This window comes from Chionomys nivalis, chromosome 19 (genome assembly GCF_950005125.1).
Source record: "Chionomys nivalis chromosome 19, mChiNiv1.1, whole genome shotgun sequence".
In the NCBI taxonomy this organism is placed as follows: Eukaryota; Metazoa; Chordata; class Mammalia; order Rodentia; family Cricetidae; genus Chionomys; species Chionomys nivalis.
In genome coordinates this window covers 63,106,402-63,134,141 of record NC_080104.1, presented here as the reverse complement: position 1 = coordinate 63,134,141, position 27,740 = coordinate 63,106,402, and the positions used below count along the sequence as shown (strand labels likewise).

Here is a 27,740-nt window from a genome sequence, read left to right as displayed (position 1 = left end):
TTTACTTAGGTAATATTATGTCCTTCTGGGGTCTTTGATGGAGTTGAAGAATAGACAGTTATAGTTTTCCTTAGTTATGATAAAAGATAAAGTAGATATTAATATAACTGTAATTCTTGATTGATACCTTTTTTATATGTAATTTTACTACATTAAAGTTAAAAACCTTCCCTTTTATTTACACAGAAAAGGGGAGGTGATGTGCGATTCCCCTCTGGATGCTGTGACTATGCTTTATTCCCATTGGTTGATAAAGAAGCTACTTTGGGGGCTGGAGAGATGGCTCAGGGGTTAAGAGTACTGACTGTTCTTCTAGAGGACCTGAGTTCAATTCCCGGCAACCACATGGTGGCTCACAACCATCTGTAATGAGATCTGGCACCCTCTGGCCTGCAGGCATCCATGGAGGCAGAATGTTGTATACATAATAAATAAATAAAATCTTTAAAAAAAAAGAAGAAGCTACTTTGGGCCTATTACAGCGCAGAATGGGACAAGACGGGGATTCAAAGCAGATCGAGGAGGAGAGAGTAGGCAGAGTCAGAGAGATGCCATGTATCTGCTGAAGGAAACAGACACCAGAACTTTACCCAGTAAGCCACAGCCACATGGCGATACACAGATTAATAGAAATGGGTTAACTTAAGATATAAGAGTTAGCCTGGAATATACCTAAACTAACAGGCAAAGCAGCATTTTAAATAATACCATTTCTGTGTTGTTATTTCAGGTCTGAGGGGCTGGGAATGAATGGGGAGCGTCTGCCAACATTCCCCGTCAGGCGTGCCTACAGCTCCTCAAGTCCCACCCTGCCCTAGACACAGGCATGTGGTCATGTGACTTGCCCCATGCAACAGCCCCAAACTCTGCCACAAAGATAAGATCATAACTAAGGTGTGATGGCTCAGTGGACACAGGGGAGGCAGGGGAGGCCACATCAATATAGGATTCAAAAACAGTGTATTAGGAAGGACTGGGGAAGACACAAAGGTTGGAGGTGGGACTTGCTGTTGCTCAAGGTTTGGCTGAACTCAACACCTGCTTACATTTTGCTCAGAGGAAACAGACACATAGCCATCGTCACACATAGAAAGAGAAGGCATGAGGTCTTGAGGCCAGAGTGGGAGGAGAAACCAGAGCAAATTCTGTTAGGCTCAGTCAAGCTGTCTTATCCTATAGAAGAAAAGAACAAGGAAGAAATTCAGATCAGTGTCTGAATATCAGGGTGATATTCTGAACAGCCCATCACACACACAAACTGTCCCTGTCCCACACCAGGCCCTTGAGGGTGTCACTTTTTAAAGCTGTAACAGAAAGCTGGACATCCTAGAACTTTACCTCCCAGTGGAAGGGGAAACAAGAGCAGACAGAAGCCTCTGGAGATGAAGTAAACGAGGAGGTGTGGGCTGGCGTAGACTCTCCATGAGCTCCTGTCTACTGGCACAGGTGTCTCAGGCATGAGCCCCCAGCATAAGGACTGGCAAGCATGAACATAACTGCCTCATCTTTTAACTCCTGGGAATGATCCCTTTTATTAGAGTTCATGCTAGCATCAGGATCTAGAGGGCCTAGAGGAATCTCCTGGTCTATCTCAGGGAAGTTTCCAGTACTGGAAATAGACATCCAGAGAAAGATCAGGAAACATGACGGAAGATTGCACTTGCAGAGGACCAACTGGACTCCTGCGTATCTGTCCTAAGTAGGGACCTTCCCCTCTGACCTCTGAGAGCTGAGGACCAGGTCTCTGCCTCCTCTATCACTGCAGGGACGAATCTGTTCCTTATTTCCTTATGGTTCCCACTGGAGTTAATGTCAGCATCAGCACGAGACTGAATGAGCAACCGTGTGGGTGAAACTTCGCTCTCACGCGGCAGGGAACACTCTCAGCTTGGGCTGGATAAACCCACAGAGACAAGAACTCAGACCCTGACCTTTTCTTACCTTTATTCTTCCTCTTCCACAACAGAAAAGTCACCGCAGCTCCCATAAGCACAGCTCCAAGGACCAGGCCAGTCACAATTGGCATGATGGGGACCGAGGGCTGAGGAGGCTCTGATAGACGAACGGAAGGGACAGTGAGGCCTCTGACCTCCAGGTATCATCCATGACCCTGTTCCAGTTCTCCCCAAACCTCCCACTCTCTGAGAATAGGCTCTGCGCTCACTCCCAGTCCTTACCCCATCTCAGGGTGAGGGGCTCAGGCAGCCCCTCATGGTACACATGGCATGTGTATCTCTGCTCCTCCCCAGAAGGCACCACCACAGCTGCCCACTTCTGGAAGGTTCCATCCCCTGCAGGCCTGGTCTCCACCAGCTCTATATCCAGAGTCTGGTTGCTCCCATCCCTCTGCCAGGTCAGGGTGATCTCAGCAGGGTAGAAGTTCAGGACCAAGCACCTCAAGGTGATTTTCCCATCCACTCTGATCTTACGAGTCACATGTACTTGTGGGATATCTGAGGGGAACAAACTGGAAAATTCAGTCGTTTTGCATTCTTTCTGGGAACCCATCAATGTTCTTGTAACCTTGTTTTGAATGGAAGGGAGATTGAAGGAGAGACGCAGGGACCACACATCAGCCTAATCTCAGGATAAGGATGGGGTAATTTATTCCTTGGAAAGTTTCAATCAGCATGAGCCAGCGCAGAGGAGGAGACTCCAGATCTCATTCTAAGAATATGGATTCTGGTTCTGACTGATGAGTACAAACCTCCAAAGTACATGGGCAGGGAACAGGCTTGAGAGAGGTCATGATTCGCAATGCAGATAAGGAAGGGAAATGCTGTTAACTGACAGATTGAACTGCCCTGAGAGAAGGCCTAGTCCTCTAGAGAGTCCCTCTCTCTTGTTGAATTAGAAAACCCACGACACTCTTTCCCCAGTGATGCAAGACTGAGTTAGTATGCCAGCTGCTCCCTGCTGAAGAGAAATCCTCAGGGGATAGGGCCTCCTGTCTCAGAGCAGATGGGGTGGTATCTGTTCTTACCTGTTCTCAGCAAAATCTTCCTCCCATAGTCCAGCTGTGTGAGAAGTAGCTTCACGCATTCCTTCTGCAAGTAAGTCTTGACTACTTGTGCAAAGTCTGACTCCTCCCACTTACGCCTGAGCATCTCAGCTGCCTTGCCCACGGAGGTCCAGGTTCTGAGGTCCTCGTTCAGGATGATGTAATCGTGGCCGTTGAAGGATAATTTGTATTGTCCATGACTGGAGTATGATCCAGACAGCAAATCACAGCCATACAGATTCTGGATTGTGTGATATCCTGGCCAAACCCTCACTCTCAGCCACAACCTCAGGACAGGTCCCTTGGTAGGGCCCTCCAGTGGCTTGGTCCCTCCCATATGGCCTTACTAAATGACCAGATTTGGACTTAAAATCAGGTCAGTGTCCCTCTTCAGCCTGACCTCCATGGGTCACATTTCACTGGGGTAAATCTCAAACATGACACACTGAGGCCACCCCATTGGGAGCATGAAACACGGGATTTCTGCTCTGGGCTCACTCACCAGTTTCACTAAGTTGGTAGACGTGGAGCATTTCCTTCAGCGTTTCTCTGAACATTTGGCTTTGTTCCAGGGTCAGCTGTGTCCTCCCGTCCCAATACTCTGGCCTCTGCTGATCCACCCACAGCGCACAGTGCTCCATCCTCGGAGGCTGAGCTTTGCTGTTGAATCTTTCAAACCGCACGTCATCCACAAAGGCAACCGTGACGAACTGGGGCTCCATGAGGCCAGGCCAGGTGAGGAGAGTTTGGAAATAGTACATCGAGTGTGAACCTAGAGGCAGTGGGCCTTGAGATCTCGACCCCCTACCTAGGACCCTGTGCTGCTCTGCATCCAGGTCTGAGAAAAGCAGATGGGGGCCAGGATGCAAAATGGGAAAGGGAACGGAAGGTTGTGGGTGGGTTAAGAAAGAGACAGACTTCCCCGTGTGGCACCCTTGGGGGTGGAGTCCTTTTGTTTCCCAGGTTAGGTCCTTTCCCTCCTGACACCCACACTCACCCTCTGGATGCCTGGTCAGAGCCAGGGTGGCTGCCAGCATCAAGAGGAGAGCCTCGGGAACAAATGTCTTCATCCTGCTTGAAGACTGGACTCCGAGTCCTGCTAGTCTGTATTCGCTTCATAATCTTGATGTGGATGAAGCTGATTGGCTTCTCCAAGAATTCCCAGTGGTAGTGAAGCAGTGGGATTGGGTCATGGAAAGGTGAACTCCAGGCTGAGGAATCTCCTGGGCACTGCTTTCCTGGCTGAGTTCCAGCTCTCTGACCTAGCATCCTGGGAGTGGTGTCTGGGGACAGGTTGCTCACCCTGATCTTTGTTGCCCTCATCCTGGTCACGATATACTTCTGAGTTCAGTGCAGAAGCCATGGAGTCATCAATTCTCAATCATTCACATGTCAAGATGTTTACAGAGTCTTGGAAGTTGATTGGCCGTCAAAGGCACTCACCCTTGTGTGGATTATATCAGTCTATGCTCACCACGTTAGGAACAGGAGGTTTTGGAACACTTGCTTCATTGAGGACATTAATGATAGAGAGCACATGTAAGCAGAATATTTACAAAAAGAAACAGCTATTTGCCGAAATACAATGATATGGTGGAAATAATAGATGTTTATTTTCATGTCTGCCTGTCCTTATCCTGGTCTTTCTTACTAGTGGTTCTTCTCTTTAACCTTTTAGTTTTATGTGCAATGCAAGCAATGTAGATTCACAGAAATACACAGGAAGAATACCTTTAGAGACCTGGAGAGATGGCTCAGTGGTTAAGAGCATTGCCTGCTCTTCCAAAGTTCCTGAGTTCAATTCCCACCAACCACATGGTGGCTCACAACCATCTGTAATGAGGTCTGGTGCCCTCTTCTGGCCTGCAGACATACACACAGACAAAATATTGTATGCATAATAAATAAATAAATATTTTTAAAAAGAATAGCTTTAGATTCATTTTTTAATTTTTGTATATATATACACACACGCGCACACACACACATATATATACACACACATACACACACACATACACACACACACACGTTTGTATGCTGATGTGACTGTGAATGTTGGGCTGCAGTTGTCAGATCAGGTCAGCAGAGGGCGGTAGAAACCATGGAGTAAGACACAGACTATTGTATGCTCCCAGACTTTTAGGATTCCGACTTTGGTGATCTAAAGAGTATAGCCACTCCAGTCAGAGGGAGGGGGGAAGATTTTTATTAGTATCTTCAGATGATTTTACTTTTGTTTACTTTTGTTTCTTTGTGAGGAGCTTACCAGGAACTCACAGGTATCCCCATGCCTCTGTCCCCTGAGGGCTGAGATTGAAAGTCTGGGCCACCACACTAATTTAAATGTGTATTTTTACCTTTGACAAGCCACTAGGTTGATACAGGGGCTACTGTGGGAGCCCATGTGTGACTCAGTTTCCATCTGGAGTCATTTCTGGCTTAAAGAAGTCATTTGAGTTCAAGCTTGCCTGCTCTACTTTTTCTTATAACCTTGAGGGCTGTGAGAGACTTCTGATTTAGCCTGTGAGAAAAGAACACTCTATCTAGTAGACCGTATACTGCTGACGACAAAACCCAGGAACATCAAGATAGAAATTGAGGCTGCTTCCGAGCAGCAAGCACCTGTTGGAGAGGAGGCTGCTCACTCAAGGACAGGAATGGTCTTGTGGTTAGATACTGACTGACATCTGTGCTGTGCTTTGTTCTGCTCTTGGATATAAGCAAGCTCTGAAATAAACTCTGGGCTATTTGGCTGCTTTGGCACAACCAGACATACCTCCCGATTCTATCCTGCCTTCTGACTTTTCTTTGGCCTCGAGGATCCCTTATCCAGAGACCCTAGCTGACCTTGCAGGAGCAGGTTCCTACAGGCTACCTACATTCAGTAATCTGAAATATCATTGAATCCTTAATAGTGTGCTACATTCACATTTATAGGAAATTATTTTTTGTTTTTGTTTTTGTTTTTGGAAACAGGGTTTCTCTGTAGTTTTGGAGCTTTGGAGCCTGTCCTGGAACTAGCTCTTGTAAACCAGGCTGGCCTCAAACTCCCAGAGATCCGCCTGCCTCTGCCTTCTGAATGCTGGGATTAAAGGAGTGTGCCACTACCACTTGGCTCATAGGAGAGTCTTGATGAGTGGATGTTATGTTATTACACTTTAATTTTTAAAAGGAGAATATTAGTTGAGCAGTGATGGTGCACGTCTTTAATCCCAGCACTTGGGAGGCAGAGGCAGGCGGATCTCTGTGAGTTCAAGGCCAGCCTGATTTACAAGAGCTAGTTCCAGGACAGCTAGAGATGTTACACAGAGAATCCCTGTCTGAAAAATAAATAAATAAAATAAAAAGGAGAATATTATTGGCTAAGTTCGTCAGAGTTCGTACATTGAAATAAATTTTAAGCCAGGCGGTGGTGGCACACGCCTTTAATCCCAGCACTCGGGAGGCAGAGGCAGGCGGATCTCTGTGAGTTCGAGGCCAGCCTGGTCTACAAGAGCTAGTTCCAGGACAGGAACCAAAAAAGCTATGGAGAAACCCTGTCTCGAAAATCCAAAAAAGAAAAAGAAAAAGAAAAAAAATTAGCAAATCTCACTTGTTAATATTATCATGAATTTCACTAGAGAAATCTGTAAGCAATTTAAGTGGTTAAAGCTTATGGTGAGGAATTCAAATGCCTTCAAAATGGTAATGTTCTCCTGAGAGCTTAGAGTTTATGATAGCTGTAGTGGGCTGCAGGAGGACTGAGAGGGGAAATTGAATCACATTTTATATTTAAGCAGAAGCAGCATAGAGTTGTTAAGTATGTTGCCCTGCCACAGGGTGGGCAGGAAGATGAGTGTGGCAGGTGCGGCAGGGTTCCAACTTCGGACAGATATTGTTCATTTAGGCATTTTCTTTTTGAGACGTGTCCTGACATGCCAGTCTGTGTGGATGAAGTGAGCCCAACTTGTCAGACATAGATGCGGCAGATTAGTGAGAGCCAGGGGACCTGAGAGCCAGCGGACCTGAGGTACAGCGATCTCTCACCATCCGGCCTCTGTCTGGTATAGTGAAGCAGGGTCCTCAAGTACAGAGAATGTGTGGCATCTGGAGAAGATGGACAAGATCTGAAGATGGATCTGGGTGGAGAAAAAAATACACCTTTAAAACTCGAGGTCAAATGGTGTGAGCTGGGGTGTGGCTTGAGATCGGGAGTTGAGGAGTTGAGGAAGCTAGCATTGACCTTGATGAGTTTTTAGGCACCAGTCACAAGTCAAGGGCCATAAGTTCCTCTTACAGAGTTAAGAATTTTCTTCAAACTCCTGAGGAACTGAGGACTTGTCTAAATGCCTGGCCTTGAGAAAGGGGCTTTCTTCGGGGGTAGACGCTCCATTACTTCAGCTTCTTTTTTTTTTTTTAAAGATTTATTTATTTATTTATTATGTATACAGTATTCTCAGTATTCTGTCTGCATATATGCCTACAGGCCAGAAAAGGGCACTAGATTTCACTACAGATGGTTGTGAGTCACCATGTGGTTGCTGGGAATTGAACTCAGGACCTTTGGAAGAGCAGGCAGTGCTCTTAACCACTGAGCCATCTCTCCAGCCCTACTTCAGCTTCTTGTATGACTTAGTTTATCCCAATAGCAAAAGTTTAAAAGTGAGCAAAGACAAAGCCAGACAAATGTGAGTGTGAACCTGGGTAGATGACCTTAGGAACTCATCAATAGTGGTTATCACATTTCAAGTGTGTGTTACTCAGCTAAGTTTTCTAGCAACTTGGTGTTAACGTGTGCAGGAGTAGGCAGAGTTATCATGCTATATGGTGTCACCATGGAAAGAATATTTCCAAAGAATTATTGTGTTTAAAGAGGCTGATGAGGAACCTGCCTGACTTCATTTTAAAGGCAGGAGCCAGTATGCTGTATTTTTAAAAACAAGTTACTATTTACTGTGAGCATTGAGTAGTTCTGTTTCCTAGAACCTAACCTTCCCCAACCCATGAACTTGATTTGTTTTTGATTTTTGTCGTTTTGTTTTTTGTTGTTGTTGTGGGTTGTTGGTTTTTGTCCTCCGAGACAGGGTTTCTCGGTAGCTTTGGAGCCTATCCTGGAACTCACTCTGTAGACCAGGCTGGCCTCAAACTCAGAGATCCACCTGTCTTTGCCTCCGGAGAGCTGGGATTAAAGACTTCAGAATTCCGTGACCCTCCCTGACCCCTCCTAATCACATGGTGGGTGATCACGTGATTTTAAGGGTTTTTATTTGTTTGTTTGTTGTATTTTCTTATTGCTCCATAGTTTCCCTTCTGTAAAACTACGCCTTAAATGGGGCCCAAGAAGTGGATTTGGGTCTGCTCTAGTTAACCCAACTTAGAAGGCAGTCACTGGCCAGCTCTTGGGTGTATCCCAACAAAAATCAAGGTTGCCTCAAATTTGGCTCAAATTGTGGTAGTAGTCTGAGTCTAGCCATTGGGATTAACATTACCACTGTACACACTTCACTAAAGTCTGCACAAAATTTTCCAAAGGGAAAGGCATCATAGCGGAGTCATTAAAAATGAAAGTGAGAGGGTGCTGGAGAAAGTCAAGCAGCACGGCCACCGTGCAGTCCCCGCCAGGGACTGACCCATGGCCACCGTGCAGTCCCCGCCAGGGACTGACCCATCCAAGATCGCTGCCAGCTTCTCCTTTCCTACTGACTTGAAGAGTTTGCTTTCTGACTTTGTTTCCTGCAGCTGGCATCTGACTGTGCCCAAGTGGCTGTCTCCTGTCAGCACAGTGTATAAAAGTGAGGAGCTCGGTCCAGCCTTGAGCACTGAGCATAGGAGTCACACAGTCCTGTGTCTTTTCCCTGCTCTCGTTCCTGTTACAGCAGAGGCAAGGCTGGGTCCCCTCCATCCTTGGCTGTACTCGACTTTCGCTGAGCTACAGCCTCATACTTCCTGCTTGAAGGAAGAATGTATATGCGGTTTTGCACTTTCTTGCCTTTGGAGGTGATTAATTGGTATACAAAGATGGCTAAAAACATGTAGAAAATTGATGTGGAATGTCCTTCTGTATATGTGTTGTTTTTGTTGGTTGATGAATAAAACTGTTTTGGCCAATGGCTTAGCAGAGTAAAGCCAGGTGGGAAATTTGAACAGAGATATATAGAGAGAGTAGGTGGAGTCAAGGAGATGCCATGTTGTTGCCGAAGGAGAAAACTGCCGGAACATTACTGGTAAGCCACAACCTCATGGCAACACATAGATTAATAGAAATGGGTTAATTTAATATGTAAGAGCAAGCTGGGGATACGCCTGAGCCATTGGTCAAACATTGTTGTAATTAATATAGTTTCTGTGTGATGGCCTTCTGTTGCTGCTGTGTGGATGACAGTCAGTTTGTGAGATTCCACAGAAACAGGACCACGCCACTGGGCCCCACAGTGGAGAAGGAGTGTTAGGGAAAACAGACACAGAAAGCCCTCAAAATCACACAAGGTTTCAAAGAAAAATTGAGGAAATTGCTCAGCTTCTATAACCAGAGTTCTGCGGGTGAGTGACCCTGGTGCAAAGGTCAGGACCCCTCCATGTCCTGACAGAAAGAGGCAAGTCGCCCCTTGTCTAAGGGAGAGTCCCCATCAAACTGACCTGTGGAGATTCTGGAACCTGGAGGAACTTGGTGACCATACCCAGTTTTGGGTGCACTTTAGGGTCAAAAAGGTGTTGAGGCAGTTGCGCGGAGGCGAGTTTGATTTTGTGTATGGTGTTAACTGGCAGTAAATCTGACCACAACGGCAGGACCAGGATATTATAACCCAAAGAATGCACATGGCTGTACTTGGGCACAAAAGGCACTGTCCCTGAGGGTACCAAGAGTTACTTACTCTGGTCACAGATGTGGCACCCTAAAGGAGGACCTGAACTCCTGGACTACAGACAGCAAGGTAACAAGATTTATCCTGTCTGATGTGGAAGAGGAGGAATGAAGATAAGGAAGGGGCAGGGTCTGAGATCTTGTCTCTCTGGGGATTTCAAGCCGGGCTATGTACACGCCCCGATCCATAAGATGAGAGAGATATCCACACCTAAGTGCTCACTCAGCTGGGGCCTGAGTGCAGAGATTTACTCCCTTGTAAAGCACATAGAAAATGACCTATGATGCAGATAATAGAGCTCAGACTCCCAGCAGAGTTATGGAGAAGGTCCCTGCCAGTAACAGACACGCCGGAGGCCAGTTATTCCTCTCCATGTACAACATTGCATTGTGTTTCCTCATCCTTCCCTGGGTTTGCAGTTACACTTCTGGAAACTTCTGAGAGATAAGGATTGGGGGTGGCACTCTGAACCTCGCATGAATCTGCTTCTGACCTGGATTCTCACAAAGGTCAAATAAGAGGAACCTCTGTTCGGGCCGATAGTACACACTCTGGGCCCTGATCCCGGAGATATGGGTAGACTGCTATTACCCCTCTGTTAGTCCCATCTCCTATCTGATTTGATCAGGTCATGCTTTGCTTTTTCCCAGGCAAGACCAAGGCTAGGATGCAGAGGCTTCTGTCAGGCTTTATACAGATTTGCCCCTGCAGGGCCTGTGGGACAGGGGCAGAGTCATAGGCAATGTTCTGGGTTGTCCTGATTCTCAGGACTGAGGCAGTTTGAACAAGTAATGGTCCCCTCAGAGTGTCACCACTCACGGACCCCGATGTGAATTTATTTCTTGTTCTTTCCTTTACAGGATGGTTCGCGTTGGACTGAACCATAGAGAATTTGCTCTGGTCCTCCCTTTCCCACTGTTCCTTCCAGAGCTCCTGGCTTTTCATTCTGCATTCGGCATCTGATCATGTCTGAGTATCTGTCTCCCATCAGTGCTGTGTTCTCAAGGGAGGAACCCAGTCCAGTCCAGAGCACTGAGACCTCCCTACGCTGAGCCTCTCTGTTTCCAGCCCTCCCTCTCTTCCAGCAGAGGCTGGCTTAGAAGTCTCTACTACTGACGGAACTTAAGATTTCACTGAACTACAATGTCATCCTTCCTTTTTGAAAGAAAGGATGAGGATACGGTTTTGCAATTTCTTGCCAGGGTGGATGATTCATTCATGTAGTAGAAATGAGTAAAATCCATAGAGAAAATTACGTGCGATAACCTTATGGAATCTGTGTTTGCTGCACCAAATGCATGGTCTGTGGTAGCAGTTCACTGGCAGTGTGAAACCAAGTGTATGAGAGAGGAGGAGTAGGGGAGAGAGAGAGAGAGAGAGGGAGAGAGAGAGAGAGAGAACTGTGTGGGGTATAAATGAAGTCTGAATACAGTCTCACCTGCTGAGAGAGACACAGAGAGAAAGGAGAGAGAGAGAGAGAGTATGAAATCTGAATACAGTCTCACCTGCTGAGAGAGAGACACACACAGAGAGGGAGAGAAAGGAGGGGGGACTGTGTGGGGTATGAAGAAGTCTGAATACAGTCTCACCTGCTGAGAGAGAGACAGACAGAAAGAGAGAGAGAGAGAGGGAGAGAGAGAGAGAGAGAGAGAAGAGAGAGTGAGAGAGAGAGAAAGGAGAGGGAGAGAGAGATAGGACTCTGTGGGGTATGAAGTCTGAATAGTCTCACCTGCTGAGAGAGAGAGAAACAGAGAGACAGACAGAGAGAGAGAGAGAGAGAGAGAGAGAGAGAGAGAGAGAGAGAGAGAGAGAGACAGGGAGAAAGAAGAGAGAGAGAGAACCGTGTAGGGTACGAAGTCTGAATACAATCTCACCTGCTTGCTGCTTGCAGCCTTGATGCCCTTGGTGTTCCTTCCTGGGTTCCCAGACATCTGCTGCACACAGGGCAATTCTGTGCAATTTCACATTACTAGAGACAGTGTTCCTACCACGAGGCAGTTCTTCATGGGTTGGGTCTCGGGTGCTGCTCACACACTAGCCATTCCCTGGGCAGTCTGGATACTGACCTGGCCCCCATGAGGACCTTTCTGACATTAGTAAGGCCACACTTGGCCACCTGTGTTAATGGTCTGCGCAGACTCTGAGCCTAGGAGAATTCTACCACACTGAATTCTGCATGGTCTGGTTCAACGTCCCTGCCAGGTTCCAGCACATATTCCCATGCCCATGCTCTGACTGTCCCAAGAGTGCAGTTACTGGAGGGTCTGGGGCTAACCAGCCACCAGCTCGGCAGAAGTCTTCGAAAAACAGCACTTGGCCACTACTCTGGTTGGGTACCGAAGGGAGATGGTTTTCCAGCATCTCTCCTGTTCTCCTGCTGTGGCTGTTTGCAACTTTTGTCTCCCTTGTCCCCTCTCTCCCACCTTAAAATATCTGTTACTGAGAGAGCCATGAAGATTTTCAGGGGCTTTCTGTCTTCCCATAGCTCTGGTCCCTTCTACTAGGAGAAGATGCTCTCTAGACCCACCAAATCCCTTCGTGAACTCGGGACTTTTTTATAGTGGTATATTATTTGCCTGAAGATCAGAATGCAAAGCAGCCACACTAGTTAGCCATAGAGCCTGGGCAGTGGTGGTACATACCTTTAATCCCAGCAGTAGAGAGGAATATAAAATGGGAAGAGATAGGTCTCAGCTCAGTCTCAGTTTGAGCATTCCTGGAGGCAGGATCGCCCATTTTCAGTCTGATATAAAGGTAACAGTCAGTGGCTGGCTGCATTGCTTTTCTGACCTGTCTCTGGGTTTTCATTATTCTTGCTACACTTTTTCCTTCTGCCTTGTAGAGTTTCATTTCATAGTTTGATAACACGCTACAGGATTCTAGCCATCACTCATGGCTTCTGATAGTTTTGTCCTAATCACCGCAACTATTCCTGGCAGATTCTCTTGTGTGCCTGTGCAGTGTATACCAGCCCCATCAGGTTTTGTTGTGTACTCTACAGAGTTAGACCTGTCCTCAGCACTGCTCACGAGCCTAGGGTCACTCTCCTTTGTGTGTCCCTCATCTCTGACAACAACAGAGGATGTTTCTGTCTGTCACTGCTTCATATGAAGGAATCGGAACACAGGACTCTTTGCGGTGCTGACGACAGAATTCTTTAGGGGTCAAAACCTGGCTTCTGACAGCCCTAATAAGCTAGTCATGGCCACACATTTACAATAAGCCTATTGAAGTGGTGAGGACAGAGCAAAAGGGAAAAAGGAGATTTGGGAACAGGGAAGAGGGACAAAGAGGTCAGGGACTCCCGGATGCCCACGAAGTTCATCTTTAGGATCCTGACATGCGGTTTAGTTTAAGTACGTGGCAGGAGGACCTTTCCCTGACTGTTCTCTAACATTTCCTCTAATTTATTTATTTGTTTATTTATTTTTGCTATATAAACTAGAGATTTCTGGTCATCATTCACCTCTCCTGATGGCTGTTGTCCAACTTCCCCAGTACGTTCTCTGGAGATTCTATCAGACTGTGCATGTGTGTTCCCCTCCATCAGGGATCTTCATGGCCTTGACCCTAATCCTCCTGCCTCCACCTCCCAAGTGTGCTGACCTGGGTTGCCATGACACCCAGACCACTGTCTATTTTTCATCTCTAGAAAAGAGTGTAGTAATTTATCACATGAGACTTGTAGACAGAACGTATAAAATTACCATGTGAATTTTGTTGTTGCTCTTTTGAGCAAATAATCTCCTGTAACTCAGGAAAGCCTTGACCTCCTCTGCTTCCCAAATGCTAGGATAATGGCATGCCCCATCCTGCCCTGTTTCATTGGAAGGATTCTGCTAATACATTATCAGAGAATACTTTTAATACAAATAATAAAATGGTCTGGAGAAGTGTAATAGCCTTATGTTCGTTGAATACATGCCAATTTAAAGGAATCAAAGAGAAATTAGAATTCCAGAGACTTCCATACTTAAATATGGCCAAGTTCTCAACAATGACCTAACCACACCCCTCTAGATCAGCAGTTCTCAACCTGTGGGTTGTGACCCCTTTGGCAAACTTCCATCTCCAAAAATAGGCAATTTATAACAGGAGCAAAGTTATAGCTATGAATCAGCAAGGAAAACAGTTTTGTGGTTAAGGGTCACCACGACAAGATGAACCATATTAAGGGGCACAGCATTCAGAAGGTTGAGGACCACTGCTCTAGCTAAGCCATTGACTAACTTTTGCCAGCAGCAGAGGGAAGGCCATAAATAAGAGATCAGAAAACACGTTGTCACTAAGGAATTTCCAGAAGCTTGTTCCAAGCTCTGTAATGGAAAACCTCAGCTCCAGCCAGATCTCCGGAGGCAGAGTGCTGAAAGGACATCATCTCAGGCAGCATCCAGCTCTGTGGCCTGAGCCGCTGACCAGGACTGAACTCAGAGGCATCACTGGAAATGGCAGGAACAGTGGTTCTTGCTAACGTCACAGAACTATACACCAGCCAATCTACACTCCCCTCTTTCACAAGAAGTGGGCCTCCTCCCAGGAAGCTGAAAACAGAAACCGCCTTGCTAAACAACTTCTCAAACTGTTGCACCTGCATCCCCTGCGCCACACAGCTGGTGGAGCCCTTCTTCCTGCCCGCTCGGCGTTCTTCGCATTATGGTTAGAGGTGTATTGTCTTCCTCCTCCACCACAAAAAGTGTAAAAGCTAATTCATCGCCCACCAACCCTTCCCTAGTTGACTCCAACAAAGATAAAATCTAAGCTCTCAAGATAGCATTAATGATTTCAGCACTTGAACTCTTCACCATCAGTTAAGACTTCTTAAGGCTTCCAAAACTTCCTATGAAATGTGTGACCAGATTAAAGACTGAGTTTTTGATTACTAGTACTTAAAGGAGTTGGTCAAAGAAGCCCTGCTTTAAAATAAGACTCATTCACATAGCATCCAGTCAATACACAAGACTCCCCTTTGCATGTGGATGCAGCAGATGAGGAGGACTCCGTGTTGTTTTGAGTCTACAGTGTAAAGAATCTTGAGAAAGTACCACCTGTCCCAATTTGGTGATGTATCAATGACTGAGTTCTAGGTCATTCTGGTGTACATAGCTACTTCCAGGCCAGCCAGGGCTTCACACTGAGACCCTGCCTCAAAAGAAAACTACAGTTATTTGGAGATGTTCATGAGACTATTTCTGCTGGGCCTGGGGAGATGGTCCAGCCATGAAGTGCCCTTGCTGCCCTTGCTGCCCTTGCAGAGGACCTGAATTGATTTCCCAGCACAAGTTCCTGTAACTCCAGCTCCAGGGTTTCCCAATGCCTCTTCTGGGTCTTATGAATTCATACTCCTTGCACACACACAGAGACACATAAAAATACATACAAATAAAATTGAATCTTAAAACATTGTTTCTCCTAAAAATATGTCTGTGAGACTGTATTTTTCTGCAATTCAAAGAAAACAAAACCCACACAATTTGTAGTGGGAAAGATGAAGATAAAGATGACCAGAAATATTAAACAGCCAAAAAGACCTTTGCACGGCATCGTTTCATTTTGGAAAACAGTTCTTTCTGTTTATTCTACTTACTTGAAATCAGCTATTAATGTCCACACTGAACCAAATGTCTCAAACCCTCTCGTCCCTAACGTGCAAGCATGAATTGGTGTAATCCACAGGTGTACAGTCCCCATTGATGGCTACACCGTGTCTAAGCCGTGAACAGATTTTGACACCAAAACCTTTGAGAATTACTGACTTTCTGGGCTCTGGGCTAGGACTCAAGGATGTTGTGACCAGAAGCAGGATGTCGGGGATCAGGGTAAAGCAACTTGTGTTCAGACATTGATCCCAGGATACCAGGCCGCAGAACTGGGTCCAAAGCAGGACTATTTCTAAGTCCATCTCTCCATGACCCAACCCACCAGATGTACATCATCACCTTTGGGAATTCTTAGAGAAGCCAGTCAGCCTTCTCCAGAGTTATAAAGAGAAGCGATACCGGTCCTGGCTGAGATGCCGTTCATCTTGGAGGATGAGGACACCTAGACCTTCTGCCCTTCTGCTGCTGACCCAGAATTGTGCAGGTGGGTGTGAGACCTGAAGAGAAATGACCTTTAGGGGAGCAGGGTGCCACACTGGAAATTCTCATCTTTGCATCTCCTCCATCACCTAACCAGACCTTCCCGCTCCCTCAGCTGGAGGACCCCGCCCCTCTCCCTTCACCACCCCTGCTCTCCTCCCTTCCCAGTCCACCAGCCAGCCCTGGGCCCAGGTCAGGGTCTCAGTGTGCATCATCCCCAGGCTTACACTGGCTGCAGTTTTTCGACACCGTGGTTTATGGACCGGACATCTGGGAGCCACGGTGCATCTACGTCAGCTACGTTGATACCACACAGGTTCAGGGATTCGATAGCACAGCAGCGACTGTGAACGTGCAACCTCGGGCTCCCTGGATGGAACAGGAGCCGCCTGAGTATTGGCACAATCAAACAGAGGAAGCCCTGTACCAGTCACAGAGCGACCGAAAGCTTTTTTGGGTCCTGATGAAGTACTACGGACACAGCCAGGATGGCGGTGAGTCATCCCAGATCCGAGGTCACAACCCCTCCATGTCCAATTAGCTCCACTCCAGATCTCCAGGTCCAGGGTTAAGTCGAGGATTGTGATCCGGGAACAGGGTTAGTTTGGGACAAAACCCCGGGAGGGGGAGAAGCAGCAGTGACTGATAGATGAATGGGGATGGTACAGAATATCACACCCTACAGAAGGTGTACGGCTGCGCTGTGGAAAACAATGGGAACTTCCTCCGAGGGCACTATCAAGTCACTTACTATGGCCACGATTACATCGCCCTGAACGAGAACTTGAGCTCTTGGACTGCAGAGGGCAAGTTAGCTCAAATTCTAAAAAGCGTCTGGGTGGAAGAGGCAGAATACTTGAGGACTTACCTGTCAGGGGATTGCGTGAAAATGCTTCGTAGACGCCTGGACCTTGGGAAGGAGACATTGCTGCGCTCTGGTAAGAGGGGCGCTTGCCAACTCCTTCTGTTGAGATTAGAACTCCTGTCTCCTGAGGCCTCCTCCCTCAGCAGGGAGCAGCTGGAGGATTTACACTGTCTTGCATCAAAGGCATAAGACTGCTCCTGAGTTTCCTAACTCAACAGGAGAGAGAAACTCTCCAGAGGATTCGCCCTTCCCCCAGGATAGTCCAGGGTGTCAATCAGGCAGCCAGTCCCTTCCACAGCTGCACTGTGAATTAGGACCTCTCTCAGGCCTGTTCACTGTCCATGCACAAAGACACTGAATGTCTGACTCCAGAGTTGCTGAGTTTCTTAAGCCCTCCCCCGCCTCCTCCACCCAGTCAGAACCAGAAGTCAGAAGTCTTTACCTAGAGTGAGATTCAGAGCCTTCTGCTCTGTGCTGGCTAATGATCACTCCGAACATTTCCAAGGAATTCCTCATCCAGATCCCGAGTTTAGGCTGCTGTGTGAATTCTGCTCCCCTCCACCTCTCCCACCCTTTCCGGGGATGGTCACATGAACATGGCTTGATCCCCAGGAGGAATGCCAAATGCCTGAATTTTCCAATTGCTCCCCTCAGACCCTCCTCAAACATATGTGACCCGTCAAGTTAGACCCGGAGGGAATGTCACCCTGAAGTGCTGGGCCCTGAACTTCTACCCTGCTGACATCACCCTGACCTGGCAGAAGGCTGGGAACAACCACACCCAGGATATGGAGGTGATAGAGACCAGGCCTGCAGGAGATGGAACCTTCCAGAAGTGGGCAGCTGTGGTGGTTCCTTCTGGAGAGGAGCTGAGATACGCATGCCATGTGAACCATGAGGGGTTCCCTGAGCCCCTGATCCTGACGTGGGGTAAGGAGTGGGTGTGGTGAGCGAGAGTCTGCTGTCGGGGAATGAAGAACCAGGGCGGGATCAGGGATGAGGGCGAGGGTCAGAGCCCTCACTCCTCCTTCCTCTCCTCCATCAGAGCCTCCTCCACCAAACATCTTCCTCATGGCGATTCTTACTGGCCTGGTTCTTGGAGCTTTGGTTATGGGAGCTGTGGTGACTTTTCTGATATGGAAGAAGCAGAGGTAAGGAAGGGGTGGGGTTTAAGTTCTTGTCTCCCTAAGGACTTCAAGCCCAAGCTATGAATGCACCTGTCCCATAAGAGCAAAATTGTACCCACGCACAGGGGCTGGGGCCTCTATGCTGACATTAACTCTGTTATAAAGCAGAAAGAAAATAATGAACAGACCCATCACCCTCTTGTTGGAGACCTGATTCTGATTCTCCACAGACAGATGTCACAGAAAAGGCCCCTGCTGAGAACACAGGAGGCCAGTTAGCCCTCTGTGTGTGCAGTCTTCCATTGGGTTTCCTCCCTCCCACAGAGCTGCTGTCACAGTTCTAGAAGGGTCCCTAGGATTGGACTAGGAGTTTCCTCCCACACTCATGACTCTACGGCGTCCCTGGTCTGTTGTAGGAGGCTGCTTGTTTGTTCCCGGCTGCTCAGCCCTGAGATAAACACACAGAAACCACATTTCTCTCTCGGCCCTATTGCTGTGGGCTCTTAACAGGTCTTATTCTATACTGCTTTAGGTAGGGAGAGCACCCAGGGATCTGCTTGGGACAGGAAGTACCCCAAGAACACATTCCTGAGCTGTGGTGACTCTCTTTCTGGGATCTGTTAAGTCAGTATCACAACTTCACAATCTTTTTTTTTTTTTTTTTTTTTTTTTTTTGGTTTTTTGAGACAGGGTTTCTCTGTGGTTTTGGAGCCTGTCCTGGAACTAGCTCTTGTAGACCAGGCTGGTCTCGAACTCACAGAGATCCGCCTGCCTCTGCCTCCCAAGTGCTGGGATTAAAGGCATGTGCCACCACCACCCGACTCAACTTCACAATCTTAACTCAGAATTTGTTCTTAACCACTTTCTTCTATAGGGTGAGACACCCACCTCGTGTGACTTCAAAAGCTCCTGACTTTTCTTTTCACAACTGACATCTGTGCAAAAGTGTTTGTCTCCTGTGAGCACGCCATGAGGAACTGAGTCCAGCCCAGACCTGAGTGTGTCTCCTCTCCACACTGACGTGTGCCTTCCCCAATCATTTCTCCTGATCCAGGAGAGGCAGGCCTAGAAACCTCCATCAGAGACCGAATTTACTTTCCAGTGAGCTACAAGTATATTCTTCCTTCTTGAAAATAAGGATGTGTATATTTTGGTAATTTTACTTGGTAAATTTTTCCCATGGGTCGCTTAATGGATAAACCCAGTCAAAGAAAGATGACTGAAATAGTAACTGTCTTGAGAAGCTGAAATCCATCTTTCGATCTTCTCTGTCCTTTTCTAGATGCCTCTCTTTCTCATCAACCTTGTGTTTAAATCTGTTAATGCCTCCTCCTAATAAACTTGAACTTTGCTTCATACTGGTAGTTCTTTTTTAAAAAATCATTTATTATGTATAAAGTGTTCTGTCTGCATGCATGCCTGCAGGCCAGAAGAGGTCGCCAGATCTCATTACAGATGGTTGTGAGTCACCATGTGGTTGCTGGGAATTGAACTCAGGTCCTCTGGAAGAGCAGTCAGTGCTCTTAACCGCTGAGCCATCTCTCCAGCCCCCATACTGGTAGTTCTTAAATTTTTTTGTTTTCAAGTCAGGAATCTCATCTTTGCCCAAGTAGAGGTCTCTGAACAAAACTCCTCGGCTGACACATGCATGAAGCTGTCCTTCCCTGCATCAAACATCCACTGCCATTGTCCCTGCCGGTGAAAAGAGGCCTCCCTGAAGTGCTGCTGGCCAGCTCCCTCGACTGCCACTGAGATGCTCCACTCTCCTCTCTGCTTTGCACGTCACCCATGTTCCTTCACCTTCATCAGCCAAAGCCCAGCATCGTGGTTTCTTTAGTTTTATGGGTGTTTTACCTGCATGTAAGCAAGTGTATGCACCGCTTGCATGCTTAGTGCCCATAGATGCCAGAAGAGGGCCCTGGGTCCCTGGGAACTGGGGTTACAGACAGCTGTGAGCTCTTATGGAGACATTAAGAACCAAACTCAGGCCCCCCGGAACAAAAGTCAGTGCTCTTAACTGTTGAGCCTTCTGTACAGCCTCCAGACCCACAGAGTGTTTAATGACCACTCCTGTGCCAATGACCCCCTTAGAGTCATTCGTACCCCATACTTGGGTCATATGGAACAACACACTGACTTCCAGGAAGACATCCACCGGTGCCCTAAGTCATTCCTTTTGCCTCATGAGACCTGAGACAAGATTGAGATGAACTGATTCTGCAGTGATGTCTAGAGGAGAAACCCTTGTTAAGCAGAACGTTCTAGATTCAAACTATGGTAAGAATTGCTGATTCTTGAGCTGGAGGGATGTCTCTGTGGTTAAGTACACTGATTGCACTTCAGGAGGATTGGGTTCAGTTCCCAGCACCCACATGCTGGCTAACAACCATCTGTAACCTCGGTTGCAAGGGATCCAACGACCTCTTCAGGTCCCCTCAGGCACTGAACACACGCGATGTAAAGACATATACACAGGCTAAACACTTACATACATAAAATGAATTTTCGGAAACTTGATGATTCTATGTATGACGTGCTCCAGTATCTTAATTCTCTTTCTTATTTTTTTAAAAAGATTTATTTATTGAATGTATATGAGTGTTTTGCCTGCATATATGTCTGCATATTACGTGAATGTTTGGTGCCCCCAAAGGTCAGAAGAGAGCATTTTGTAGTTGTTGAGAATCAAACTCAGGTCTTCTGCAGGAGTAACAGTTGCTTTTAACAACTGGGCCAGGTTATTTCCCCTCAGGTGTTCTATTACCAACAAATATGGGAGTCAGATATTGGGTGCTCTTAACTGTTGAGCCTTCTGTACAGCCTCCAGACCCACAGAGTGTTTAATGACCACTCCTGTGCCAATGACCCCCTTAGAGTCATTCGTACCCCATACTTGGGTCATATGGAGCTAGATCAAAGAAGTGGTAGAAGAGCAACCAGCTGACCTCCTCACCACACTTTTCAACCGAAAAAGGGCTGACAAAAAGTCCAAGTCACCACCTGCTCCTTCCTGTGCCTCTCTAGCTGTATTCTGGGTCCTCCACAGTCTCTATGACTAATTCTTATCAACTAGTTGCTGACTCCCCCCATCCAAGGTTAACCTTATTAACACAGTCTCAGGATGTCACAGTATGATCAAATATTCCACAACATTTATCCCTTTTTGTCTAAATAAAAAGGGAAGGTTTTGACTCTAACACATTAAAACTATATACAATAAGAACAATTATCAGGCAAGAATTACATTCACAATGTCCAGTCATTTTGTATCTGGCAAAACCAGAAAAAAAATGCTCTATTGTTTATCCTATCTTGTGCTGCACACCGTACCGTGCATGTTGGTACTGCAACCTGCAGGACCCAATGCCAAGCAAGAATGATGAAGGTTGAAGGCAGTTCTTCCCCAACAGCCTAATGTTTGGGTTCAAAGTCAGGGTCTTGTGCATGTCAGAAAACCTCTAAACATTCTGCTACTGGGCCACATCTCCAGATATTACATATGTGTCATATGTAATATATCTTATCTATCAATACACGTTGGATATATATTCAGTTGTGAGATGTAATATTGGGAGATAAATGCAATTATTTCTCTTCCATGGAACAAAGCCCAATAGGAGGTATGTGAAATGGCTCTTCATTTAGTATAATATAAATCTCAAATGCTGCTCTCTCTAGAACCCCTCCTCAACTGATGGCTCACCTGTGTCTTACTGCACACTATAGAGTAAAAACTATAGTAACTGTAACTATCCAAGGGAGGCTTATTGACACATGTGCACATTATTGGCCTTCACTTTATTTGGCGTAATATACAGATTTGCATATGAAGCTGGCCACAGAGCCAGAAAGAGAATCAACACTCCTTCCTCACTTCAAGTCCAAGGTAGAATTCACGAACCCTATCTAAATAAATATTAATACATTTTATTTTAGTGTGGTACCGAAGATGAGTATCCACAATTATCTGATAACAGCATTAAAATATTCCGCCTTCATATTTGGATAAGGCAAGCTGTTTCACACTCAACAGGAAGAGCAGGTTAAATGCAAAGTATATATGAAAATCCATCATCTTTACTGAAACAGATTAAGGAAAAGACTTGCAAACACGCAAAGTGCAAAAAGACCCGCACTTCAGACTGTTCATTTGGGAAATGATTATTTCTCATAAGATTTATTTTATCAATGCCATGGATTTGTTAATATTCTAAATAACTGAATACATTTTAAAAGGTTTACCTTCTAATATTATTTACACATACAACTCACAAAAACATGTTTTCCTTGGGGAAACTCATGAAATCTTATGAGCACATGGAGATCCTAAGACCAGGAAGTCTGAGAACAGCTGACCGAGACAACTCTTGAACTGGAGTCAGAGAGACAACATGGCGAAAGCTCTTGGTGCTGGAAGAGGGAAGGAAGAATAAGGGCCCAGGTCTCTGATCAGGATGGCAGATGGTTAGGACGCCAAGCCCTGGAAATTTCCCATCTCCTACAAGTTTCACTTCCTGGTCTCCCAGACTGTGTCAGATTCTTCTGCCTAGACACTTATGACGCGATGGTAATTCCCGCTCCCATTGGGTGTCCGGTTTCTGCAGATGCCAGTACGAGATTCCGGGTTCTAAAAACCCGCGCAGAGCTCTTAAGTTCCCCAGATCTCTAGATATGAACGATGGCGCCGCGCACGCTGCTCCTGCTGCTGGCGGCCGCCCTGGCCCTGACCCAGACCCGCGCGGGTGAGTGCGGGGTCGAGAGGGAAACGGGCTCTGCGGGGAGGGCGGGGCGGCATCGGGGAAGCCGCGTCCCCGCGTGGCCCAGCCGGACCCTCCCACCCCTTCCCACCAGCGTCCCAAGCCCCGTGCCCTGCTCCCCTCCCGGCCCCCACACCAGCTCCGGATCCTGGGAAGAAGGTGGAGCCGCCGTCAGCTCCTTGCTTCTTCTAGGCTCACACTCGCACTCGCTGCGTTATTTCGGCACTGCCATGACCCAACCGGGACACAGGGAACCACGGTTCGTCGCCTTCGGGTTCGTGGACGACACGCGGTTTGTGTGGTTCGACAGCGATGCGATGACCCCTAGAGAGGAGCCTCGGGCGCCGTGGATGGAGGAGAAACGGCCCGAGTACTGGGAGCGGCAGACTCGGATCGCCAAGGCTAACGCGCAGATTTTCCGTGAAAATCTGAGGACCCTGCTGCGCTACTACAACCAGAGCGAAGCAGGCGAGTGACCCGAGTCACATAGCCCTATGTGGCTTAGATAACCCCAAATAGTCGACCCGGCTCATAAACCTAAGGCTACTGCCGGGCGCATCTCCTAGACCCCACAGAGCTAGAAAAATTCTGCAGCCTCAGGGGGAGACTCTCAACCAGTAGTGGTCCTCCTTTCCTCCCTTCCTCCATGGGGCGGGGCTAAGAGTAGCAGGCGGGACCAGGCCTCTGGGGCTGATTCCTTTTGCCTTCCAGGGTACCACACCATCCAGTCCATGCGTGGGTGCTATATGGGCAGTGATGGGCGCTTCCTCAGCGGATACTACCGGACGGCCTATGATGGCGCCGACCACATTTCTCTGAACGAGGACCTCCATTCCTGGACTGCGGCAAACAAGGTGGCTCTGATTACCCAGCGCAAATATGAGGCGACGAATGAGGCAGAGCACCACAGGGCCTACCTGAAAGTTACATGCATGGAGTGGCTCCGCAGCCATCTGGAGAAGGGAAGAGAGGTACTGCAACGTGCAGGTACTGAGTGGCAGCAAACACCTGGATCCCCGTGTAGACCTTCCTGCTTCGGGTCTCCTGCAAGGTCCCCTCCCTCCCTTCTGAGCTAGCCCAGGTGAATCTTCTTGGGTTCTCTCTGGACAATTAAAGCTCTGTCTTGCTCCCTGGATGCCTGGAAGTCAGTTCCTGCGGTAACTGACCACCCTCCAGCAGCCTTGGACATTATTTGGAGCCTTTGTTTTCTGCCCCACTCCAGTGTCTTTGGAAATTTGGTCAAGCTTAGAAAAGCTCAGCCTCCCCCCAGGTCAGAAGCCAATGTCCCTTTCAGAGACTTGAAGCCTCTCACCCTGGGCTGGCTTAAATTGACTGTAGGATTTTCCAAGATAGAGAGTAACCTAAAAGGCTGGGTTTTGTGCCTCCTTTCCCACCTTGAGTGTCCTGTCCATTCTCAGGACGGTCACATGAGCCCACTATTTCAGTGAAGGTAATGCAGTCTCTGAACCTCTGAATTCTCAGATCCCCCAAAGACACGTGTGACCTATCATCCCAGACCTGAAGGCGACATCACCCTGAGGTGCTGGGCCCTGGGCTTCTACCCTGCTGACATCACCCTGACCTGGCAGAGAGATGGGAAGGAACAGACCCAGGACATGGAACTTGTGGAGACCAGGCCTTCAGGGGATGGAACCTTCCAGAAGTGGGCAGCTGTGGTGGTGCCTTCTGGGGAGGAGCAGAGATACACATGCCATGTGTACCATGAGGGGCTGCCTGAGCCTCTGACCCTGAGATGGGGTAAGGAGGGGCAGGCTGTCAAGGGAAACAGGAGCCCTCTGGAGACCCTGAGGAGATCCAAGCCCCTCTCTTTCATTTCCCAGCTCCACCTCTTCAGCACATGGACCCCATTGTGGGAGTCACTGCTGGCCTGCTTCTCCTTGGAGCTGTGGTCATTGCTGTGGTGAGGAGAAAGGTACCAAGGAGGAAAGGTGAGAAGATTGGGGTGTTTTTTATTGTGAATATGCATGGTGTATGTTCGTGTGTTCCACGCTATGTGTGTATAGGTCAAATGACAACTTTGTAGGGTTAGTTCTTGTCTTCTAAGTTTATGTGGGTTCTGGAGATCAAACCCAGGTCCTCAGGCTTGCAGCCTCTACCCACTGAGCCACCTGTGAAGTGTGCTCCTGAGGGAATTAAAAGCCCATTAGAAGTTTGTGCCAAGATGGCTGTGGCCCTGAGGACCTGGCTCCCAGCGCCTACAGGTCAGAGAGCCTTCTAGAGACACTGACCTCTAAGAGGGCAGTTGGTCCTTCCTGTTCCAGCCCTGTGGTGTGTTGGTTTGTGTGAAGTTCAAGCTACTTCCCCATGTCCCAGGATTTGCTGGCTCTTTTAGGCTGTCTTGGCCCATGTCCATGACCTCTCACCTCCTTGTTTTCTACAAGCAGAAGTGGCAGCTGTGATCAGGGCACCTCTAAGTTTGGAATGGCTAGCCCTGAGATGCTGGCAGCAGTGTAGACTGGAGCCCTTAGTTCCAACCCCCCATCTTCTGTGGACATTTAAGGCATCTAAATTTTTTTTTCTTTTTTTTTTTTTTCGAGACAGGGTTTCTCTGTGGTTTTGGAGCCTGTCCTGGGACTAGCTCTTGTAGACCAGGCTGGTCTCGAACTCACAGAGATCTGCCTGCCTCTGCCTCCAAGTGCTGGGATTAAAGGCGTGCGCCACCACTGCCCGGCTAAAACACAGGAGAACCTGAATCAGAGCCAAGAGCGGCAGGGACAGGCCAATGTTGTGGGTTTCTGGGTTTGGAATGCAGGTGGATTAATATGCAGTGACCTGCGTTTTTCACTTATCTTCCTCTACAGCATAACACTGGAACTGACCACACAAAGGTGAACACATACACAACATACTATGTCATGGGGAGCCCTGACTTCTCTTTCTGCAACTGGCATCTGACTATGTCCATCTGTGTGAGATTCTGACAGCAAAATGTGAGTCTGTTCAAGCTGGGATTAGGATTCTCCATCTGTCTAGAACAGCATCAAGACATGAATCTGTTTGGAATTCTTACCCCAGGCTTGGTTGATGGCTTAGGGTACAGCAAGTTGCTTCAAACTTGGGAGAGGAAATAAAATTTGAGAACATTCCAGAATCTACCTCTGCTGTATGGGTCTGTTTCAGGTTGGGAGAGAAGACTGGAGATCTAACACGGATGGGGCTGTTGGCCCATCTTGTGCTCAGCCACTGTAGACTTCACCTGGGTCATCTTTGCTTCTCCCACCCGAACGTTTGATCACAAGGTCCCTGCTATGGCCCTGGGCCTCATCCTGTTTGTAGGGCTATACAGTGAAGACAGTATGTGGCAGGGCAGCCTGGCATTAGGCCTAATTTCAACCTTCAGCCCCCAATGTATGTGTTTCTTATTCCTGTGTAAGTCTTGGCCCCGTCCTTCCAGATGTCCCTTTTTCTTGACAGCAGCAGGTGTTTTTTTTTTCTTGCTGATTTTTTTTATTAATTAATTAATTTAATTATTAAAGATTTCTGCCTCTTCCCCGCCACCACCTCCCATTCCCTCCCCCTCCCCCAATCAAGTCTTCCTTCCTCCTCAGCCCAAAGAGCAAGCAGGTTTCTCCAGCAGGTGTTTTTGTCAGGCATTGCCTGCTGTCTCCAGTCTTACGCACCAACTTTCATCGAGGCTCACTTCTTAGCTTCCTTCTTTCTACAGCCTTTATGAAGGAACTGAATTCCGGAGTTAGCAAAGGCGGCTCTACCGGCCGCTCATCACCTGACATGAGTTCCTGCTGCCACTCTTCTGTCTACTCAGCTACTCTTCTCCCTGCCCTCAGCCCAAGCAACCCTAACCTTATATGCAGCCTCAAGAATTTATGAAAGAGTCTAATTTAGATTTTTCCTTGGTTGGAAAATATGACCATTTACACTCTTCTAAGCCATCTACTTGGGTGCTGCTGCAGGTTGCAGAAGGGCTGGAGAAATAGGGAACAGCCCAGGCCATGAGCTCAGTGTGAGGACTGAGCAAGAACATTTGCTCTGAAGCCCCATGGTTAGAGCTACTAAATAGGGTGGTGTTGCACATTGACCAGTCACTGAACAGCACAGGCATCTCTCCTGCTGTTGGGGTTTCACTCTATTGCATGCACAGATACTGGTTCTGTTTTTACAGATCCTGCATCAAGTAAGTCTATTAAAGCCACTTTTCCAATAGCACATGATCCCTTCAATGTCTGTGTCACATTCTGGTAATTTTGATAGCATTTAAAACATTTTACTGCTGGACGTGGTGGCGCACGCCTTTAATCCTAGCACTTGCGAGGCAGAGGCAGGCAGATCTCTGTGAGTCTGAGACCAGTCTGGTCTACTGAGTGTGTTCCAAGACAGCCAGGACTGTTACACAGAGAAACCTGTCTCAAAAAACAAAAATAAAACAAATAAAACGTTTTATTATTACATGAAAACTTTTATTTTATTATTACATTAAAAACTTTATTTTATTATTAGATAAACTGTAATCTGTGATTTTTGCTGTTAATAGCAAATTTGCATCAGAATACCACAAACCATGCCCATATAAGATAACACACTTGGAGCTAGAAAACATTATTTTGAATGAGGTAACCCAGACACAGAAAGACAATTATCACATGTACTCACTCATAGGTGGTTTTTAAACATGAAGCAAAGAAAGCCAGTCTACAAACCACAATCCCAGAGAACTTAGACAACAATGAGAACCCTAAGAAAGACTTACATAGATCTAATCTACATGGGAAGTAGAAAGTAGAAAAAGACAAGATCTCTTGAATAAATTGGGGACATGGGGACTTTAGGAGAGGGTTGAAGGGGGAGGGAAGAGGCAGGGAGGGGAGCAGAGAAAAATGTAGAGCTCAATAAATATCAATAAAAAAAAGATAACACACTTATTCAATACATATGCGTCTCCTGACACTTCACTGACTGGTCATTTCCCATCTCATTTTTCCTGGGCCTTTTCTAGTCCCAGAGACATAATTCTGAAATTACCAACCAACCCTACTATGGTCTCTAAGTGTTTAAGCAAAAGGAACTGTCCCAGCTCTCATTTTAAACCATA

General features: G+C 47.2%; 4 protein-coding genes across 5 annotated transcripts in view; 3 read left to right on the top strand and 1 right to left on the bottom strand.

Moving 5' to 3' along the window:
* Positions 1-27,740, top strand: part of Trim39 (tripartite motif containing 39) — a 95,416-nt gene that overhangs the window by 44,672 nt on the left and 23,004 nt on the right. The gene's annotated exons all lie outside the window — the stretch shown is intronic.
* Positions 2,161-27,740, bottom strand: part of LOC130890474 (H-2 class I histocompatibility antigen, Q10 alpha chain-like) — a 136,809-nt gene continuing 111,229 nt past the window's right edge. Inside the window, exons 3-5 of the mRNA XM_057794409.1 lie at positions 3,504-3,773; positions 2,984-3,259; positions 2,161-2,453 (exon numbers count right to left, since the gene is read on the bottom strand). Of these exons, the coding sequence (XP_057650392.1) occupies positions 2,161-2,453; positions 2,984-3,259; positions 3,504-3,773 (839 nt within the window). The remainder of the gene's footprint in view (positions 2,454-2,983; positions 3,260-3,503; positions 3,774-27,740) is intronic.
* Positions 15,648-18,194, top strand: LOC130861973 (H-2 class I histocompatibility antigen, Q10 alpha chain-like). Its single transcript, XM_057751343.1, has 6 exons — positions 15,648-15,662; positions 16,039-16,417; positions 16,592-16,861; positions 17,443-17,718; positions 17,834-17,939; positions 18,146-18,194. Exons 1-6 carry the CDS (start codon positions 15,648-15,650, stop codon positions 18,192-18,194), a joined length of 1,095 nt encoding a protein of 364 aa, XP_057607326.1.
* Positions 22,529-26,786, top strand: LOC130890472 (class I histocompatibility antigen, Gogo-B*0103 alpha chain-like). 2 transcript variants are annotated; one of them, XM_057794406.1, is made up of 7 exons: positions 22,529-22,657; positions 22,865-23,140; positions 23,384-23,659; positions 24,155-24,430; positions 24,514-24,621; positions 25,495-26,113; positions 26,271-26,786. In XM_057794406.1, the coding sequence occupies exons 1-6, from the start codon at positions 22,594-22,596 to the stop codon at positions 25,497-25,499; spliced, it is 1,005 nt and encodes a 334-aa protein (XP_057650389.1). In that variant the 5' UTR covers positions 22,529-22,593; the 3' UTR covers positions 25,500-26,113; positions 26,271-26,786. The 2 variants fall into 2 exon arrangements, with proteins under 2 accessions (XP_057650389.1, XP_057650390.1); XM_057794407.1 differs by lacking the exons at positions 24,514-24,621; positions 25,495-26,113; positions 26,271-26,786 and having other exon boundaries at positions 23,384-23,643; positions 24,155-24,302.